Here is a 20,211-nt window from a genome sequence, read left to right as displayed (position 1 = left end):
CAAATCAAGACCCGAAACGTATGTTCTTTAAATAAAAACATTTTTCATTAAAACTGTTTTTTAATTACTGGATGGATGCCCAAGAAACAATTTTATTATATATATATATATATATATATATATATATATATATGTGTATGTAAGTATATATGTGTAAGTTTATGTGTAATATGGCGATAATTATGGGATATGTGAGTGTTTTTATATATAGGTAGGTGTATGTCTGTGTGATGTGTATATGGTTATGTGTATGTATGCATATTATGTATATTATTGGCATATAGGTATTGGTATATGTGGCGTTTTGTACTGTGGATATACGTTTGTGTATATGAATATGTATATAGATGTACATACATTTTTAATTATAACAATGTATAAAAAATCTTATAAACAAACCATCTCATCATAGAATATTTTTTCTCCTAACGACATCTATTTTTCAACTAGACCCTAATCCTTTATTCCTATCTGATTACGTGACATTACAATTTCAAGTGGTTTTCAAGTGGGAGAGAATACGAATACCGAAGACCGTGGGCATTAAAAGTGCAGCGTGCAGTGAACGACTTGTAATGAAAAACACAAAATGCTAATTTAGATTTCCATATTTTAAAATTTTTTTAATTATAACACACTGATGATGAGACAAACCTAGTCTCGAAACGTTTGTGAAAATTATTATTTAATAAATTAGTGCAAAAAGAGTGTTGTTTGTTCATATTTCCAAATTAATATATATATATATATATATTTCAAAGTAACTGGCAGCCCATTCGTCGAAATAAAAAAGGTATAAAGTATAAAAACTTTTATTTATACGTTTCGACACAAGATGCGTGTCATCATTCAGCAACTACAACAATTTGAAAATTTTATTAACTAATATAAACAACAATAAAAATTAATTATAGCATAGAGAAACATTATACACACCACAGGACAAAAACACTCAACAAAAATTTATTTTACAAAATTAAACTTGATAACATAATAGAAAAAACATTTTTTAGAAAAAAAATTATGTATAACTAAAAGTTTTTAAAAACTAATTTTACTAAAAGTTATGAAATACATCATTGTGAAGCTAGAAGCACGCCCATACCGAGCATCTAGACTCGACTGAATTATTTCAATAGGCGTGTTGATAGGAATGGGAGGGGACGCATCAAGGACAAATTCTACGCTGCAAGAGAACGCATCGAATACAGAGGTTGAGCTGGGATTGATCAAAAGGAAAAAGCAAACCAAGTAAAAGTTAAAACAAAAAAACAAAATTATAAAAATAATATAAAAGAAATAAGCAAATTAATTTTTTGTTTTTTTAATAAAATCAATAACTATCTGGTAACTATCATGTAAAAGATTCACATCCTGTTATTCTTTACATCGAAAAAAATAGTGACCTTAGAAAATTTGCTGAATCCTTTTTTATTTCATTAAATTCCTCCTCTTGTGTTAACAAACGCAATTCATCCCACCTTTTACATGATAGTTACCAGATAGTTATTGATTTTATTAAAAAAACAAAAAATTAATTTGCTTATTTCTTTTATATTATTTTTATAATTTTGTTTTTTTGTTTTAACTTTTACTTGGTTTGCTTTTTCCTTTTGATCAATCCCAGCTCAACCTCTGTATTCGATGCGTTCTCTTGCAGCGTAGAATTTGTCCTTGATGCGTCCCCTCCCATTCCTATCAACACGCCTATTGAAATAATTCAGTCGAGTCTAGATGCTCGGTATGGGCGTGCTTCTAGCTTCACAATGATGTATTTCATAACTTTTAGTAAAATTAGTTTTTAAAAACTTTTAGTTATACATAATTTTTTTTCTAAAAAATGTTTTTTCTATTATGTTATCAAGTTTAATTTTGTAAAATAAATTTTTGTTGAGTGTTTTTGTCCTGTGGTGTGTATAATGTTTCTCTATGCTATAATTAATTTTTATTGTTGTTTATATTAGTTAATAAAATTTTCAAATTGTTGTAGTTGCTGAATGATGACACGCATCTTGTGTCGAAACGTATAAATAAAAGTTTTTATACTTTATACCTTTTTTATTTCGACGAATGGGCTGCCAGTTACTTTGAAATATGTTTCAACGTCGAAAAAACTATCAAGATATATATATATATATATATATATATATATATATAGAATTTTATGATATGAGTGGAACGAATATTAATTGTTTAATATGAACAAAACAGCACTCAGATTTGTTTAACACAACTTTATTTTATGATTACAGACGTTTCGAGACCAGGGTGTGTCTCATCTTCAGTGTAATTTCAAAAACAGTTACTTATATACTACACATTCTTTAATTTATTTCTTATTCTTTTATTCTTTTATTAAATAAATTATTAAAGAATGTGTAGTATATAAGTAACTGTTTTTGAAATTACACTGAAGATGAGACACACCCTGGTCTCGAAACGTCTGTAATCATAAAATAAAGTTGTGTTAAACAAATCTGAGTGCTGTTTTGTTCATATTAAATAATTATATATATATATATATATATATATATATATATATATATAAATATATTAGAGTGGGCCAATTTTTTGCATATTGAGGCACCTCGCTAATTTAACTTTTTACACCATTTGAAACAATATTGTAAAAAAAAGCATAACTTGCAAATGAATTTAAAGCCAGCGAAAAATTTAAAACATTTTTTAATTTAAAGAAAAAATTGAAAAATCTCATGAAAATTATATTATGACATATGTCAAGTTATATATCATTTTATTCGTAATTTTATTCTGCATCTTTCGTACGAACAAAGTTTTTTCGTATCTTTTACCGTTTCGGAGAAAATCGATTAAAACTAGTGAAAACTTGCATTAAAAAATCGGATTTTTTTTATAAAAAGAAGAAAAAATAATATAACTACAAATAAATTTGTTTTATATTCATTGAGATCTATAAAAATCAATAAATACATATTTCAATACAAAAGTTTAAAAAAAAAACAAAAAAACACCTAAAAACTCAATAATTCACTATAATTCGTATTGTCCATATATATAAAACTGTTTGAACATCTAAAAAATTTTGCGAAAAAAAATTGTCTATCATAAGGGTTCGCAGTTCGAAAATTTCCCAGACTTTTGTCTTGACGATTCACACCGTAACCCGGAGCGACGCTTCGCCGCAGGTCAAATGCACATCGCTTGGGACTCGGTCTTAATACTTACGGTGTGGCCGCGCGCCTTCTATAGGGGGATAGATCGCGTCGTATGCGATGCGATCAACTTTTGGCAAAAGTTCGCTGTGTTGTTCAGGCAGGTTTGAATATTATTCCCCGGTGTATTTTATACATTATATTCGATACTTTTAGCCTGTCAACTATATAGCGGCGTTACTTTTAATAATGTCGTAGACCGTGTTTGGAATTATATACGTCGTATATGTTCAGATGTCGGTTTACGGCCGGGTTCTGGACCTTATTTATAAGTGTTCAACCATACTGTACAGCACATCCGCGGGCATGTGTCGTTGACGCAAAGACTCTTATGCGGAAAATAAAATATACAAATGCAATCAACTCAATACTCTCCGAGCGAGAATAAAAGTGAGTTATGACGATGAATTTGCCCCGAAGTTTCAATCTAACGAAGGGTAAAGAGACTAAATAAACTGGGTCGCAGACCGCTAATGCTATATACGGACCGCCGTTTCGACGGTTGTTAAAGGTCTAGCCTCTGTGTAAGCGCAGAATTTATAAAAGTTGCCGGGTTTAGACCGTCGTGAGACAGGTTAGTTTTACCCTACTGATGAATTGTCGTTGCGATAGAATTTCTGCTTAGTACGAGAGGAACCGCAGGCTCGGACGTGGTGCAAAGCTACCATCCGTGGGTATGCCTGAACGACTCTAAGGCCATATCCTTTCTAGATAACAACGATATTTTGAGGAGTCTCGTGAGTCGAAAGACTCAATACAATGTGATTTATTAGGTATTCGGCACACGCCGTTTATCGCACGAGCCATTTTAGCCGTTTTATAGCGGTCGATCATGGTTCACTAGTTCGATGTAGAGACTCGGAATCGTTTATAGACTTTAAGGTACCAGGCCGGATGTGGTATTTGGTAGAGCAGTTACCACGCTGCGATCTGCTGGAACACAGCCTTTGGCTTGGGGGTTCGTCATGTTGGCTTGGCGTCACCCCACGCTCTTAGAGCATAAGCCTTAAGCCGTCGCATTGCAGTATGCCACAATCAGTATGACTTGACCCTCAGAAAGTTGTACATATTGTACATGTGATACTTCTTTGGTATCTACTTAGCTATTTTGTACAACGTGCCTAAGTCAGCACGTTAGGCAAAAATTATCGGCATATTCCGATACTAGAAATATTCATTATTTCTTTAAATAACTATAAGGCTATATAAATAGTTATAAAATTTGTGAGAGTTAACGAAGAGTATTTGTTTTTAAGAGAAACTTTTCGTATTTCTTATTATGAATATATGATATCTTTTATTTAATTCTATATAAGAGAGAATGTTTTTTCAAGTTCTTGGAAATGCGTACAAGTTACCAACTAAATGAAATGCGTACAAGTTGCTAATAAGCAAAGTACGTATAAGTTATCAATAATGGAAAATGCGTGCAAGTTGTCAATGTGTAAAATACGTGCAAGTTGTTAATGTGCAAAATACGTGCAAGTTGCCATTTTTATTTAATTTTTGTAATATACTCTAAATCTATAATAAATAGTAACTCAGCTTGACCTAAAATCTTGCTACAAAACAGGTTAAAAACATTTCTCGGCTTTTTAATATCAGTAACTTACGGGTACCGCGAACTACATCAAGTAAACTTTTAGGCGACATTAGCGAAGAAGCGTAACCTAGAATCTTGCATCGAAACAGGTTAAAAACATTTCTCGGGTACCGCGGACTACATCAAGTAAACTTTTAGGGGACATTAGCGAAGAAGCGTACCCTAGAATCTTGCATCGAAACAGGTTAAAAACATTTCTCGGCTTTTTGAATACGTGCAAGTTGACAATTATGTAAAATACGTGCAAGTTGACAATTATGTAAAATACGTGTAAGTTGTCAATGTACAAAATACGTGCAAGTTGCTATTTCTATTTAATTTTGTATCATACTCTAAATCAGTAATAACTTTCAATCTACAAATATTTCAAATCTTTTATAACAAAATATTCAGTATTTATACATATTATTTCGCAAAACATCCGAAAAGTTGCCACGGGGATAACTGACTTGAAGCGCGATGTATCCGAAAAGTTACCACAGGGATAACTGACTTGAAGCGCGATGTATCCGAAAAGTTACCACAGGGATAACTGACTTGAAGCGCGATGTATCCGAAAAGTTACCACAGGGATAACTGACTTGAAGCGCGATGTGTCCGAAAAGTTGCCACAGGGATAACTGACTTGAAATTTTGTTCTTAGCAAAGAAATATTAGAAAATCTCGAAAAAATTATATGAACACACTTAACCATTTATATATCATTTTATTCGTAATTTTATTCTGCATCTTTTGTACGAACAAAGTTTTTTCGTATCTTTTACCGTTTCGGAGAAAATCGATGAAAACTAGTGAAAATTTTTAGGGGACATTACCGAGAAAGCGTAACCTAGAATCTTGCATCGAAACAGGTCAAACTTCTTTTGTAGAAAAATATTGTTTTTGGGTTTTTAGGAATAACATATATTTATTATATTATTTATTTACATGTCATGGTTTAAATAACACATTTTTATTTCTTTAAGTTATATTTTTATTTAAAATAAAATTTCTTACATTTAGCTAATACAATTACAAAAAACTAATATCTGAAATCTTGCTTGCTTTCCAGTCGAGGATGCTTTTTACGAGATTGTAGTGTTGCAGTCATAACTCCATCGCGATTTCGCTCTAATACGCGTTTTGATACGTTAGCCAGTAATTGAACATATCTCTCAGTTCCCTGAATGTGGACGGGAATTTTAGGGTCACTCCATGGGCACTCATTGCTTTGTAGATATTGTACTAGATGTTCATGAGGTATATTTAGCGTGAAGGCTGGTTCGAATATATTTGAATAATCGTCCATATCTATCATATTAGTATAGTCGGTGCATTCGAAATTTATTTCGGGTGTTTTGTAATCTCTCAATTGCGTCAGGTCTTCCACATTATTACGGTAATATAAGATTTTTCTTATAGCTGAATCTCGTATTTCCTTTTTATTATCGAACAACATTGCTAATAAAATATTTTCCGAGTGAGCATAGTACGCGTTTTCTTTAGCAACATTGTTCACAATTTGTCTTAAATTTGAGTCTAAATATTGCGTCCAGCTAATAAATTTATAAAATAGTATACTACCGTACACCACAGAGTTGTAATATTTAATGTTAAAGTACATTGGAATATATACTTTCATTACGTAGTTTGCCAGAATTTTCAAATTTTTGGATGGCTTATTAGTAGTTACATATAACCGAAGTAACCTACTAGCCTTTGCGAGCCATCGGGAATGTGCTATTGGCCCCGGTTTCTTGTTAGCTAAGTCTGTCGATACTTCTCCAGAAGCAACTGCTTTAGCTATTTTTATTAAATAACTTGAGTCAGTTGTCGATTCAACAGGACTTAAATCAGCCAAATTTTCAAGTGGGATCGTTTCAAAGTCTGTTACCGGCTGGAAGTAAATAAGAAAAAATAAATTATATTGAATTTGAACATAAAGTATTAACAAATAGTAAATTTGTTATAACTCACCGGTATATTTTCGCATGTTTCAATTTGTTTGCTTAATATTCCGGTTTTTGTTCGTGGTCCAGTGGTCAATGATTTTTCCAAATAGTTAGATAAATGCCGAAGTGGAAGTTCGTTAAAGTGGAGAAGACACACAAACCAATGAAGAGGCCTATTTAACTGAATTTCAAATCGACGTAAAATCCCATTTTTTACGCCTGTATTTGCTGGTTCACCATCGCAACATATGCCTATCAAAGAACCGAGAGCTATTCCTTTATCGGCGAAAAACTCGTTCAATTTGATTACTTTACTTTCCGAATCTTCATTTTCCAATTTTGTGTAACCCAACAATTGGCAATTCGGTTCCTTTAAAATAACTAAATGCGCTTCTTTAATCATTTGTGGGTGAAACTTCTTATCGATTTTTTCCATGGTAATAGAATCATTTTTTCGGCCGTCGAATGAAAATGCTATTAATTCAGAAGAATCATATCGTTTGAGTAGAGCTTGCCTATTTTTCTGCCTCTCACGAACGCTTTTATTTTTATCCATAATGACAGGATTGCCCCAATCATCCTTTATGTCCAGGTCTTTCAGGATTGCTGTCACCACGGCAGAACCAACTCTATCAGAGATTGCAAATCTGTCGCATATTAAGGCATAGTTTGGAGCTTTGTATCTTCGACTATATGGTCCACGTTTTATATGAGAAGTATTATGTGAACTTTTCAAACTGCTTTTAAACTCAAAACCAACATCAGGAGTATATGTCTCACCTGGAGTAATATCGCTAGTTATTGTAGATGCTGATACTTTATCTTCAATTTTTATAATATATTCTGGTATCGTAGATTTCCTCTCATTATGTTGATCCATCATAAACGCTTGTAAGTGTGCTGGGATCAGTCCGCAGGAACACAGTATTCTTCGCAAATCGCATTTGCATTTTCCAATATAAAATAATTCTTTCGTGGATTCTACAAACTCCTGAAATGATGCTTGGGTAGACTTGCTTTTATTTGTACTTTTATATTTATCAATCAATCGGTTCAATTTTCTAGCGATACTTTGTTTCTCCATAATTGGAATATCAATTTTTTCCCACGTCTGAATCAATTTCGTTACCACATTTGGAGTAAATGTTTTATATGAAAACATTTTATTTTGTTTTTTTGATTTTTCGGCCAAATAAAAATAATACCTGATAATTTCCATACTTGTCGGAAGATTTACTCCAGTAAATTCTCCTGCTTCCCCAAATGTAATTTGATCATGCGAGCGCATATGATTCAAATTACTGGCACTTGCGCCTGAATTTAAATAAGAATTCGCCATTGATACTTCACGTCTAACTTCAGAACTGAATGAAGATTAATGCGGGTTTTTCACATTAATATATTCTTTTCGAAACTTCGAGAATTATAATAAAAAAATACTAGCGCACTCTGATGGAAATAAATAACAACAAACTAAATCCGATTTAAAAACATTACAAACTATCCCCGTACAAACTATCAATTAAAATATAACTCACAATTTGAATTATTCACATGCCTAAATTAATATATTAACTTATTAAAATCAGTATTTTATTGAAAATTTCGCTGGCTAAAGAGTTTTTTGCGATATATGGTTTTGAAGTCAAAATTCATTTAAATAACACATATATTTCATATGAAAAGGTGCCCATATCGCTTAATTTTACTACAATAATGATTCGGCCCAACCTAATATATATATATATATATATATATATATATATATATATATATATAATTTAGTGATTTAGTTGATTTAGTGATTTAGTTAGGATTTAGTTAACATTGTAAAACTAATAATGTCTAAAAATTGTAAAAACTGCGATAAATATTTATTCAAAATGCGTAATAGATAGGCAGATAGAACTTCATTATTTAAGCAGAAAAATAATTTATCTGTATCGCCTGACCAAATAAAAATATTAACAGATATTAGTCTAGAAGTGATCACAGAAATAATTGGAATGCTTAGATCAATGAAAGACAGTAATAATCGAAACGTTTTCCAAGCATTAGTTATTTTTTGTTCAAATTGAAAACGGGAAATTCTAATCAAGCCATCGCCGGCATTTTTAATATTTCAAAGAGTCAAGTCTCTCATTATTATAAATAGATTTTAATTGGTTTCGAAAAAGATATATTAGATCAAAATTTTGATTAGAATCTTTTACTAGAGACCAATAAATTTCGGAGACATCATACAAAGCACAAAAAAATTCTGGGATTAACCAATGAGTAATTGGTATTAATATGTGATGATACGTATATACGATAAGAAAAGAGCGTAAATAATGAATATCAAAAAAAGTCTTTTTCTGGCCAAAAACGGGCACCACTATTGAAACCATTTACAATTTGTACAACAAATAGTTTCATAGTTGACTTTTCAGGCCCATATCTGGAAACACAAAATGATGCCACTATCATGAAAATTATACTAAAAGATGCACTTTTTTGCAAAATGATGATATTTCGTGATGCTCGATCGCGACCACCGGGGGGTCGCGTTACTACTGGAAAAGGGTCACAAAGATCTGATACTTTTCAATCATTATAAATAAAAATTTAAAATTGGTATACATTCTACATACAAATATAAATACAGAAGTTTACATGCATAAGTATTTTCCTAATGATATCGATACACAACAATGGATTTGCAATTTAGTTTCAATTGAAATGAAAGAAATTGATTTTTAAACTTAAAAGCACAAAAATTTGCCAAATTAACAAGTGATACTACTTTGCGAATCAGATTTTCTAAAGTGCCTGTGCATGTATTTTGGATAGAAATCAAATCAGAATATCCCCTACTATCGGAAATGGCAATGAACAAATTATTGCAATTTTGTACAACACATTTATGTGAACCAGCCTTTTTTAGATTAACATACATAAAAACAAAATACCAAATAAACGTTGAAAATTTATTACGATCTGCATTAACCCAAATTGAGCCTAGATTTAATTATTTGTGTAAAAATAAACATTCACATCCGACACATTAATATTGTTTGATGTTAATAATGTTTTAATTTAAAAAAATGGTTACAAAAGTTTTTTTTTAATATATATTTCAGTATATGAAAGATGGGGTCGTTTAAAATTGAAGGGGGTCGCTATATAAAAAAAAATAAGAAGCCCTGCTCTAACGGATATAAATTCAGCAGGATATGCGCCTCCTATGGCATGCATCTAATTTTGGAATTAGAGAAGAAAAAGAAGAAAATGTTTTGTTCCGAATAAAATCGGCGAGTTTTCAAAAAGACTAAAATATTAGTAGTTTTGATAGGAACCAAGAACACCGAGCATTGCAAACCATATGAAATCTATCAAGGCATTATGAATTGTGTAAACCTCATTGAAGAATTTCTTTCAAATGCACACATCATTTTACTGACTATGCTGTCAATAGAGAGAAAACCAAACGCTCAGCGCGATTGCTTCCAGGAAATAAATCATCTATTAATTACATTCAACGACTAAAATAAAAAAAAATCAGTGCACACGTTTAAACGAGGTTTAATATCGAGAGACCTAACGTATGATTAGTTGCATCTCGCAGCCGAAGGCTATCATCAATGCTTTGAACCAGCACACTTAATCAGAAAAATATTGACTGAGTTATAAAAATAAGTTTGTGATGATATGCCTGGACACGAATAACTCAGTTGACAAAACTAAAAATAGGTTTGTATTCTAACAATAATGTAGCTAAAGATTTTCATTTTTATATTAAAACCCTTCAAGTATAACAGGAAAACACGATATACTATGGTGCCATATAATATGCCAATAAATGGAATAATTTCTTCACTTTGTATGAGAGTGAGTGTTTAGATGATGACATAATCATTGACTCTTATTTAGCATCAATTGAATATAATAGCAAACTAATCAAGTTTTTTTAGTGTTCATAGCGAGGTTTTTGTGCGGCCTTTTGCCACATAGTACAAAATGGTAGAGTTTATTTCTAACTACTATTGTAACCTTCGAGAACACGATCGCCGGTTACTTTCCTGCTTCTGAAGTACCTACTGTTGCAAGACAACATTTTCCTTCATGTTAAAAATAAAAACAAGTTTACGAACGCAAATTACACAAGCGCATTTAGAGAATCAACTAAAAATGTGAAAAAATGTGTCGAAGCTTATTACGAACATACAATTACTGTCAAGCAAAAAACAAAGCCAAATAAAAGTCACCAACTTAATAAATAAACAAATATTTGTTCATTGTATTTTTGTGATATTTTTATATTATTTTATATGTACATTATATTTAAAACTTTATAGTATTATATTTAGTTTTTTTCTATTTAATCAAAAAATACTAATAATTTCACAAATTATGTATCACACACTTTAAATTCCTTCAATTCGTTTAATAAGCATTTGCAGTTCACTTGTAAACTTGAGGGTAGTAACTCTATTACGTATGTGCTATGTGCAAGTTGTATAAGTTTTTTTAACCTCTTCTTCATCAAAACTACGAAGCACAAAGATCTTAATTTTTCTTTATTCCAAATAGACAGGGCCATTTGGTTAAGTAATGAGATCTTTTGGGGTAAACGGCCTAACTTCAATTCGTTCTGTTTTGAATAATAATTCTTGTTCGCCAAATTTAGTTAATAACATCATTAAAAATACATTAGAGTTTTTACATAACAATTTAAACAGTTCTTCATACCTTAACAATTCTTGTTAAAAATCAAATTCTTCCTCTTTAATTAAATATAAAGGTGTTATTTGTTTACCTTTCTTAAGTAATTTTTCTTATTTTTTAAGAAAGTTATTTGTTGCTGAAGATACTCTTTTAGTTTTCAGTTTCGACAGCACGTTCAGTTACATTTTTCTTCACTCAAATCATAAACTCCCTCTGATAGGGTAACTGATTCGGTTTACAGGTTGGACTGAAATGATTGCAATAGTTGTTACATTGGGGGCATAACATATATATTAGGGGGACCGGAAAGTAATGTCGTTTCTGCGCATGCCAATACTTGATTGTCATTTGTCAGCTCATTGTTTGGTTCAGAGGCATACCAAAAACATTGTGAGTTTAGTTATAGACAATTGAATTACAATTTTTAACTTTCCGAAGGAGAAGTTTATGTTTTCCGATCGCTAATTTTATGTTTTCTCGACGTTTCAAGCCATTCTGAATCGAATGAGATCAAATTTGTAAAAAGTATGTGTGTGTGTGTGTGTGTGTGTGTGTGTGTGTATGTGAACAGATTTTTTGCCGTAAATCGACGTTTTCTCGAAAACGGCTGGGTCGATTTCAAAAATTTAAAAGCCATTCGATGTATCTCGACGAGAACTATTGTTTGTCAGTTTTGTGCGACGATCGGCCAAGCCGTTTCTTTATAAATGGCAGAAAAGTGAAAAAATTTTCGTCTACGTTTTAGCCCGCAATTCTGAATCAATTTTGAAAATTCAAAAACCGTTCGAAAGATATTGGTTGGGAATCGTGCTGATTAGTTTTTGGTAGAGATCGGCCGGGCCGTTTTCTTGTAATAAAGTTTAAAAAAAAAAAATTCGACGATTTTTATGATTATTTTTTTGACGATAGATACCATAGTCTTCTAGATCATACTAAAATATTACGGCCCTACGATGACTGGTTCAGCTTTAAAAATTCGTCAAAGTTTGCAAAAAGCAGTATGGTCTTTTTGGCATTTGTCAAAATAAGACTTTTGATCGACGTTTTCTCAAAAACGCCTGAACCGATTTTAGAAATTTAAAAGCCATTTGATGTATTTCGATGAGGACTATCGTTTGTCAGTTTTGTGCAACGATCTGCCAAGCCGTTTCTTTGTAATTTGAAAAAAACTTTTCGTCGACATTTAAGCTCATCCTACCGAACGATTTTAAAAAATCAAAAACTGTTCGAAAGATATTAGTTGGGAATGATACTGATTAATTTTAGTGAAAATCTACCGAGCCGTTTTCTTGTAATTAACTGTTGAAAAAAAGTGTTAAATTTTCGTCGACATTTAAGCTCATCCTACCGAACCGATTTTAAACAATCAAAAACTGTTCGAAAGATATCATTTGGGAATGATGCTGATAAATTTTAGGTGAAAATCTACCGAGCCGTTTTCTTGCAATTAACTGTTAAAAAAAGTGTTAAATTTTCGTCGACATTTAAGCTCATCCTACCGAACCGATTTTAAACAATCAAAAACTGTTCGAAAGATATCATTTGGGAATGATGCTGATAAATTTTAGGTGAAAATCTACCGAGCCGTTTTCTTGTAATTAACTGTTGAAAAAAAGTGTTAAATTTTCGTCGACATTTAAGCTCATCCTACCGAACCGATTTTAAAAAATCAAAAACTGTTCGAAAGATATCATTTGGGAATGATGCTGATTAATTTTAGGTGAAAATCTACCGAGCCGTTTTCTTGTAATTTATTGTTGAAAAAAAATTTAAGCCGATTTTCATGGCACTTTTTTTGGCGATATACATCATGGTCTTATAGAACTTACTGTAATATTATGGCCTTACGACAAGTAGTTTAATTTTACAAATTCGTCAAAGTTTGCTAAAATTATTATCGTTTTTTTCAAAGCAGGATTGATAAAGAATATTATTTACACTTTTTTTTTATTAAGTCGATTATTTACACATATCGGGAAGTTCATGTAACTTGCCTCAAGGCTAAATACCAAACCAACTAGTTTTTTTATAATTTTGTGTAAAATGGCCAGCCAAAAACCAGAAGAGGTACACATCCGGCATTGCATGCTCTTTGAGTTTCGCAAGGGAAATAACGCAACAGTTGCTACCAAAAATATTTGCGATGTTTATCCAAATGCACTGGACATTCGTAAATGCCAAAGGTGGTTTTCCAAGTTCAAATCGGGTAATTTTGATCTTTCCGACTCGTATCGATCAGGAAGACCATCAGCGTTAGACAACGACGTGTTAAGGGCGGAAGTGGAAGCAAATCCGTGTCAGACGATCGAGGAATTGTCAAACAGTCTCAACCAACCTTGGTCGACCATCCAAGAACATTTGAAGCAGATTGGGAAAGTAAGCAGAGCAGGTGTTTGGGTCCCGCATAATCTGTCCGAACAGAATAAGGCTAACCGATCAATCACATGCAACTTATTGCTTCAACGACACAACACAGAAGCGTTTTTTGATCGCTTGATCACAGGAGATGAGAAATGGGTCCTGTATGATAACCCAAAACGCAAAAGGCAGTGGCTCTCTCCAAAAGAAAACCCTCGAAGTACTGCTAAGCCAGGTTTACACCCCAAAAAAAGCGCTTTTGTGTGTTTGGTGGAGTATTCGCGGCATTGTTCATTTTGAATTACTGAAACCTGGACAAACTGTTACTGCAGACCTCTACAGAGAACAATTGCAGCGAGTAAATCAATCTTTAATTGAAAAGTGGGCAGCAATTGTCAACCGAAAAGGCGTCATTCTCCAACATGACAATGCAAGACCGCACTGCGCAAAGCGAACTCTAGAAAAAATTAATGAATTGGGGTGGGAGGTGCTGCCTCATCCACCATATTCGCCCGATGTTGCACCATCGGATTTCCACTTATTCCGAGGGCTGCAACACTTTTTAAGTGGCAAAACATTTGCAAATTTGGATGATATCCAAAATGCCATCTCTAGATATTTTGCCGAAAAACCAATTAATTTTTATCGATCAGGGATTGAAAATTTACTCACTAGATGGCAAAAGGTTATTGACAATGATGGGGAATACATCATTGATTAAAAATAAAGACTCGTTAAAATGTATGTGTTTGAATTTAGCGTAAGAAAACGACATTACTTTCCGGTCCCCCTAATATAATTCTAGAAACCCAAATCAATTTAAAACTGTGCTATCAGAATATATCCTTCCATCCTGTATATTGAAAAGAATTGTGACCTTAGAAAGATAGTTGAGTCGTTACTTATATCCCCTAATACTTCTTGTGTCAACAAACGGAATTCCTCTCATCTTTTACATGACTGTTACAAAGTCATTATAAATTTCATGAAAAGTAATTCTCTGTTTCTCATAATTGCTATTTTTGTAATATGTTTTTTTAGATTACTGAATGATGGCACACATTAAGTATCGAAACGTCTAATAAAAAAAAATCTATTTAATCTTTTAATTCGACGATTGGGCTGCAAAATACTTCGAATATATATTGCTATATTTCCATTTTTATGTTTAACCGTTAATGCAATATGAAAAGTACCTACTTATGGTTGAGTTCAAATTTTTTTTATTTAAACAGCTCAACAAATTTAACTTTTTTTGACATAGTATGAAAAAATGGAATTTCTAATAGAGAAACTGAAATAACTTCAATAACACTATAAACATTGAACCTGGATATTGAGGTGTTAATACAATGAAAGATACTTATGGTAGAGTTCAAAAACTAATAAAAGATGTAGAGTCAAATGCCGTCCGTACTCGATGATGCGGAGAGAGAAATTATTGCTATGCATTTTTTTTAAACAGTTCAACAAATTTACAATTTTTTTTTACATATGTGAAGATGAGCCTCTCCAAGATCCGGAGAGTTTGTCCAAGGATAATATATTTTATCGAGTATTGGACATGGTCATTAACCAACTCAAATCACGTTTTTCCAATGAATGAAATTATTTCAAATTTCAGCATTTTGCAGTCTTAAACTTTAAAAGCATTAAATGATATTGATGTAATGAAAAAAACCTTTCAATTTAGTCAAGTTATATAATAAAGATATATCTGAATCTTTTGCCAGAGAAATTTTTAGTTTTCGATACGCCCACCCAGGGATTCATATCTTACAATACATTTTTAATAATACCAGTATCAATCCTCATACATCACAAGCACCTCATTCTAATTCACCATTCATAACTTCCGATTTTCCTACTGTCAATAGCATTTGCCAAAAAAAGGTTTTACCCTCATTTGATAGAGTCAGCGTTAAAATGTGATTACAGAAGATGAGAACAAATAATAGATTCAAGGTTGCATTTCATAAAGATGTTGGAAATGGCACAGCTAATTATGGGCTTGAAGATGAGGATTTCATTCTAGCAATGACTAAAATGCAGTTTATAATGTTAAAGGACTTTGGGGCCGATAGAGTTTGCATTGATGCTACACATGGAACCAATGCCTAAGACTATTACATGATGTTATGTAATGAACGTTATCATTTATTTTATAAAAATATAATAATATTGTATTAAAATAACGGTTTCATATCCCGGGCGCATTGCAGCAGGTTGTGTAACCCTGCATTAGTTAGTGCGGTTGCCGACTGTAGTTCTGGGTTGTGAACACCGAAAACAACTTGTAAACTATTATTAAATAAAAGAAGTATTAATAAACAAGAAGTGTGTTGTCAATATCCAAGATATAAGCTCGTTATAATTTTTTTTCAATAAGAACTCGAAGTATCCGAGATTAATAAAGTCGTCCACACCCCAACCAAACAATTCAATAAACTACTTGTGGTAGATGAATTTGGAAGCAAAATCCCAGTTGCGGGCAGGATGAAGTTTTATGTAAAATATATTTTCAAGAAATTACCAAGGTAGTAGGCATAATTAAAACAAAGACATTCATGACAGGTGACTCTCCAGCTCATTTCAATGCATGGTCAGACGTCATGGATGAGCCACAGTATATACTTTTATGCTGTTGGCATGTGCCCAGGAGCTGGAAGAGAGCAGCATCACACAAGATCACAAATAAAGAGAAACGCGAAATCATTTATCAGAAATTAGTACAGACGACAATGTTAAGTTATTTGTTGCATAATTTAGCAAAGTTTACTGCAAATGAGCAACTACCTGGGCGTATTGTTATTGGAAAAGAATAAGAATTAACACTAACATGTATTTAGAAAGATTTCACAGTCAAATAAAAAGTCGAGTTTTTAAAAGAAAGTGCTCTAGAAGAATGGATAAGGCCACTCAAATGGTGTTACTTCTTGAAATCCTTTCTTTTCAGCAAAGGACCCGAAGATTAGATGGAATGTTACTATCGACCAGACAGAGAGATATACGAATAAGCCACATGAGAAGCGCAACATTATTGCCTGATATTACAGAAACCAATTCCAAAATACAATAAAATATATTGGCAACAGAATTTGCCATACGCGGTTATTAAGAAAAATCAAACTTGTAATAGTACTTGCATTAGATGTGAACCATGTAAGATTTGTTTTCATATATAAACATGCAGTTGTAAAGAGTATTTGATTTAATGATACATTTGTAAGCACATCCACGCATGTGTGAGAGTTTTCCCATCAAATACGGGTTTTAAGCATGAATTGCTAGAAAGAGATATGATACAAAAATGTGAAAGTTTTAGAAGTTCAGAAGATCTGCAAACAAACGAGTATGCAAACGAGTACAGAAAATAATAAAGAGGCTCGATATGCCATAATAAAACGTGCAGGACAAGAGCTTATAAATTTAATAGATAATGGACAGTTTGGTAATCATGAAACATTCATGAAACGAATTTGTTGATTTGATCAGCAAACAAAGACATCATCCCAAGAAAATACTAGAAAAGTGCAAATAAAAAAGATGGAGTGCAAAAGAGCAGGAAAGAAAAAGACCACTTAATTTGTTATTAAAAAAATTTATATATATACGAGGTCTGTTCAAAAAGTTTTCGTAATTTTCGTTTTTTCAAAAAAATATTTATTTATTCGTCTACATTAATGTGGTCCCCTTCAAAGTAGTCCCCCCCAGATATAATACACTTATGCCAGCGTTTTTTCCAATTTTCGAAGCACCCTTGATATTCACTTTTTGATATGTCCTTGAGCACTCTCGGCGATTTTCTTCAATCGAGGAAAACCGCCGTCCTTTAATGGGTCTCTTCAACTTTGGGAATAGGAAAAAGTCACACGGAGCCATATCTGGTGAATTTTTGCACTTTGCAACACTTTATTTCATTTTTTACGCAAAATTAAATACAAATTCTTTGACTTTTTCAATTCTTCCATTGTAAAAATCGCCGAGCTCAGAAAAACACGTCGAACCTTAGCGACTACCACAGACAAAGTAAACAGTGAATATAGCTGAAAATTTCATCATACTTTAGGGGCATGTATACCAACACAATAAAAAAAAAATTTTGACAATCAGACACTCCAGACCCGCGAAATTTAATTATTAGTAATTCCGGGTACTTTTTGAACACACCTCGTATATATATATACGAGGTCTGTTCAAAAAGTTTTCGTAATTTTCGTTTTTTCAAAAAAATATTTATTTATCCGTCTACATTAATGTGGTCCCCTTCAAAGTAGTCCCCCCAGATATAATACACTTATGCCAGCGTTTTTTCCAATTTTCGAAGCACCCTTGATATTCACTTTTTGATATGTCCTTGAGCACTCTCGGCGATTTTCTTCAATCGAGGAAAACCGCCGTCCTTTCATGGGTCTCTTCAACTTTGGGAATAGGAAAAAGTCACACGGAGCCATATCTGGTGAATTTTTGCACTTTGCAACACTTTATTTCATTTTTTACGCAAAATTTAATACAAATTCTTTGACTTTTTCAATTCTTCCATTGTAAAAATCGCCGAGCTCAGAAAAACACGTCGAACCTTAGCGACTACCACAGACAAAGTAAACAGTGAATATAGCTGAAAATTTCATCATACTTTAGGGGCATGTATACCAACACAATAAAAAAAAAATTTGACAATCAGACACTCCAGACCCGCGAAATTTAATTATTAGTAATTCCGGGTACTTTTTGAACAGACCATGTATATATATATATATCAATTTTTAGTACGCTTACATCCACCTCCGTTTTATGGACCTCATACTTTCCCTGTTCATCATTATGTTGGTTCTTCGCATCGTTGTGGGTTTCCGATTCACCCTTTCGGATTTCATCTTCGGAATTTTGTTCAAGATCATCTTCCTCCGACTTCGGTTCAAAATTACTCTGGGCATCTTGTTCCTGTTCCATCTAATGACCAGCTGTCTTTCTTTAATTTTGTTGAGTTGCATTATGGATACCATACCAGGGTAAAACTTTCCACATTTTCTTCTTTAACTTTGAAATTGATCAAAGCTATTATCAAACAAAATTTTCTATTACGTTGCAGAAAATATAAATTGATTCTTAAGTTTTTTGACACAAAATTAATGCGTTTTAAGTTCAATCATTTAACATCTTCTTTCTTTAACAAAAAGTTATGTAACATTAGTTTTGAAGCTATGTCACTTGAAATTAAAAATAGTTTTTCCTACATTTCTTCTCTTAAATGTAAAATTGAAAATTTAAAAAATGTTTTAACTTCTACTTTGGAACCTCTCATTTTGGAAAATTTTCTAGAATTTGAAAATTTGAAATATGACAGAATTTCTACAAAATTAAAATTGGCTCATATGAAAAAAATTGATAAGCATTTGGATAATTTTAATAAATCTATTGTACCGTTGATAAGTGAAAATTTAATAGATAAATGGCTCAAAAACTATTCTAACACACCTATCCCCCCTAATTTAAAGTATATCTTTGCCCTTGGTCCTAAATTTTCTTTTCTCAAATCCAACTTTAATTTCATTAAGGTACTTAGTAATTTGAAGTTTGGTTTAAAAAAATTGAATAACCCAGATAAAGAAACAAAATTTAGATCCATGTGTTGTAGCAAATTTTTATCTTTTATCAAAAAGAATAATTCTAATTTTAGTTCCCTTCCTTTACATTTAGAAATTGTTAGGAATTTAAAATTATGCGAAAAGCTTATGAAGGATAATCCAGATATCATAGTCAACAAAGCTGATAAGGCAATCTTACTGTGGTTTTAGACAGGTCGGATTATTTTTCAAAAACTTACGACTTATTAAACAACGAAACTTTTTATAAACCTTTAATTAACGACCCCACCGATCATTTAAACAAACAAACTCACAAACTTATTCTTATCTCCAAATCATTAGGTTTTTCCTTAAAAGTCTTTCATCCCAGTTTTCCCAAGTTGTATTGTCTTGCTAAGGTTCATAAACCTAATTTACCCCTCAGACCTATTGTTTCTGACTTAAATTCTCCCTTAAGTAAACTCTCCGAATATATCAGCACCATTCTCTCTAAGGTTTCTATTTTATCAAAATTTAATGTACCCTATTCTTTTAGTTTAGTTAAAAATTTAAATAATTTTACAATTCCTCCCAATTCTTCCTTTGTTAGTTTTGATCTCATTTCCCTTTTTACGAATATTCCTTAGGATTTGGCATTAGAAGCTGCTTCTGACCGTTGGATGGATATCCAACATCAGACTTCGATTGACTCGGTTTGGTTCAAGACTAATTTAAATTTCATTTTTGTTAAGACTTACTTTTGATTTGATGATAAATTTTATTCACAGATTTTTGGTTTGCCCATGGGGTCTAGCATTAGCCCCCCCCTGCGGCTGATTTAACATTACAAA

The 20,211-nt window shown here is 32.2% G+C and overlaps 1 protein-coding gene across 1 annotated transcript; it reads left to right on the top strand.

Moving 5' to 3' along the window:
* The first annotated feature begins 13,478 nt into the window (after positions 1–13,478).
* LOC113381127 (histone-lysine N-methyltransferase SETMAR-like) lies at positions 13,479–15,914 on the top strand. Its single transcript, XM_026620104.1, has 3 exons — positions 13,479–14,028; positions 14,126–14,478; positions 15,732–15,914. The coding sequence occupies exons 1-3, from the start codon at positions 13,479–13,481 to the stop codon at positions 15,912–15,914; spliced, it is 1,086 nt and encodes a 361-aa protein (XP_026475889.1).
* The last annotated feature ends 4,297 nt before the right edge of the window (positions 15,915–20,211 follow it).

Source organism: Ctenocephalides felis, unplaced genomic scaffold (assembly GCF_003426905.1).
Source record: "Ctenocephalides felis isolate EL2017-DRISC unplaced genomic scaffold, ASM342690v1 CF-g0.4_SCAFFOLD_02618, whole genome shotgun sequence".
Lineage (NCBI taxonomy): Eukaryota > Metazoa > Arthropoda > Insecta > Siphonaptera > Pulicidae > Ctenocephalides > Ctenocephalides felis.
Note: the sequence above shows the minus strand (reverse complement) of the source record. Positions and strands in the feature narration are given on the sequence as shown.

Bases quoted from the DNA above. Each gene is read 5' to 3' on its own strand.
- LOC113381127 (XM_026620104.1), top strand. From the start codon at position 13,479: ATGGCCAGCCAAAAACCAGAAGAGGTACACATCCGGCATTGCATGCTC. The intron at 14,029-14,125 runs GTTTACACCCCA...CTGTTACTGCAG, and splicing joins TCGAAGTACTGCTAAGCCAG to ACCTCTACAGAGAACAATTG. The intron at 14,479-15,731 runs GTTATTGACAAT...ATGTGATTACAG, and splicing joins TACTCACTAGATGGCAAAAG to AAGATGAGAACAAATAATAG.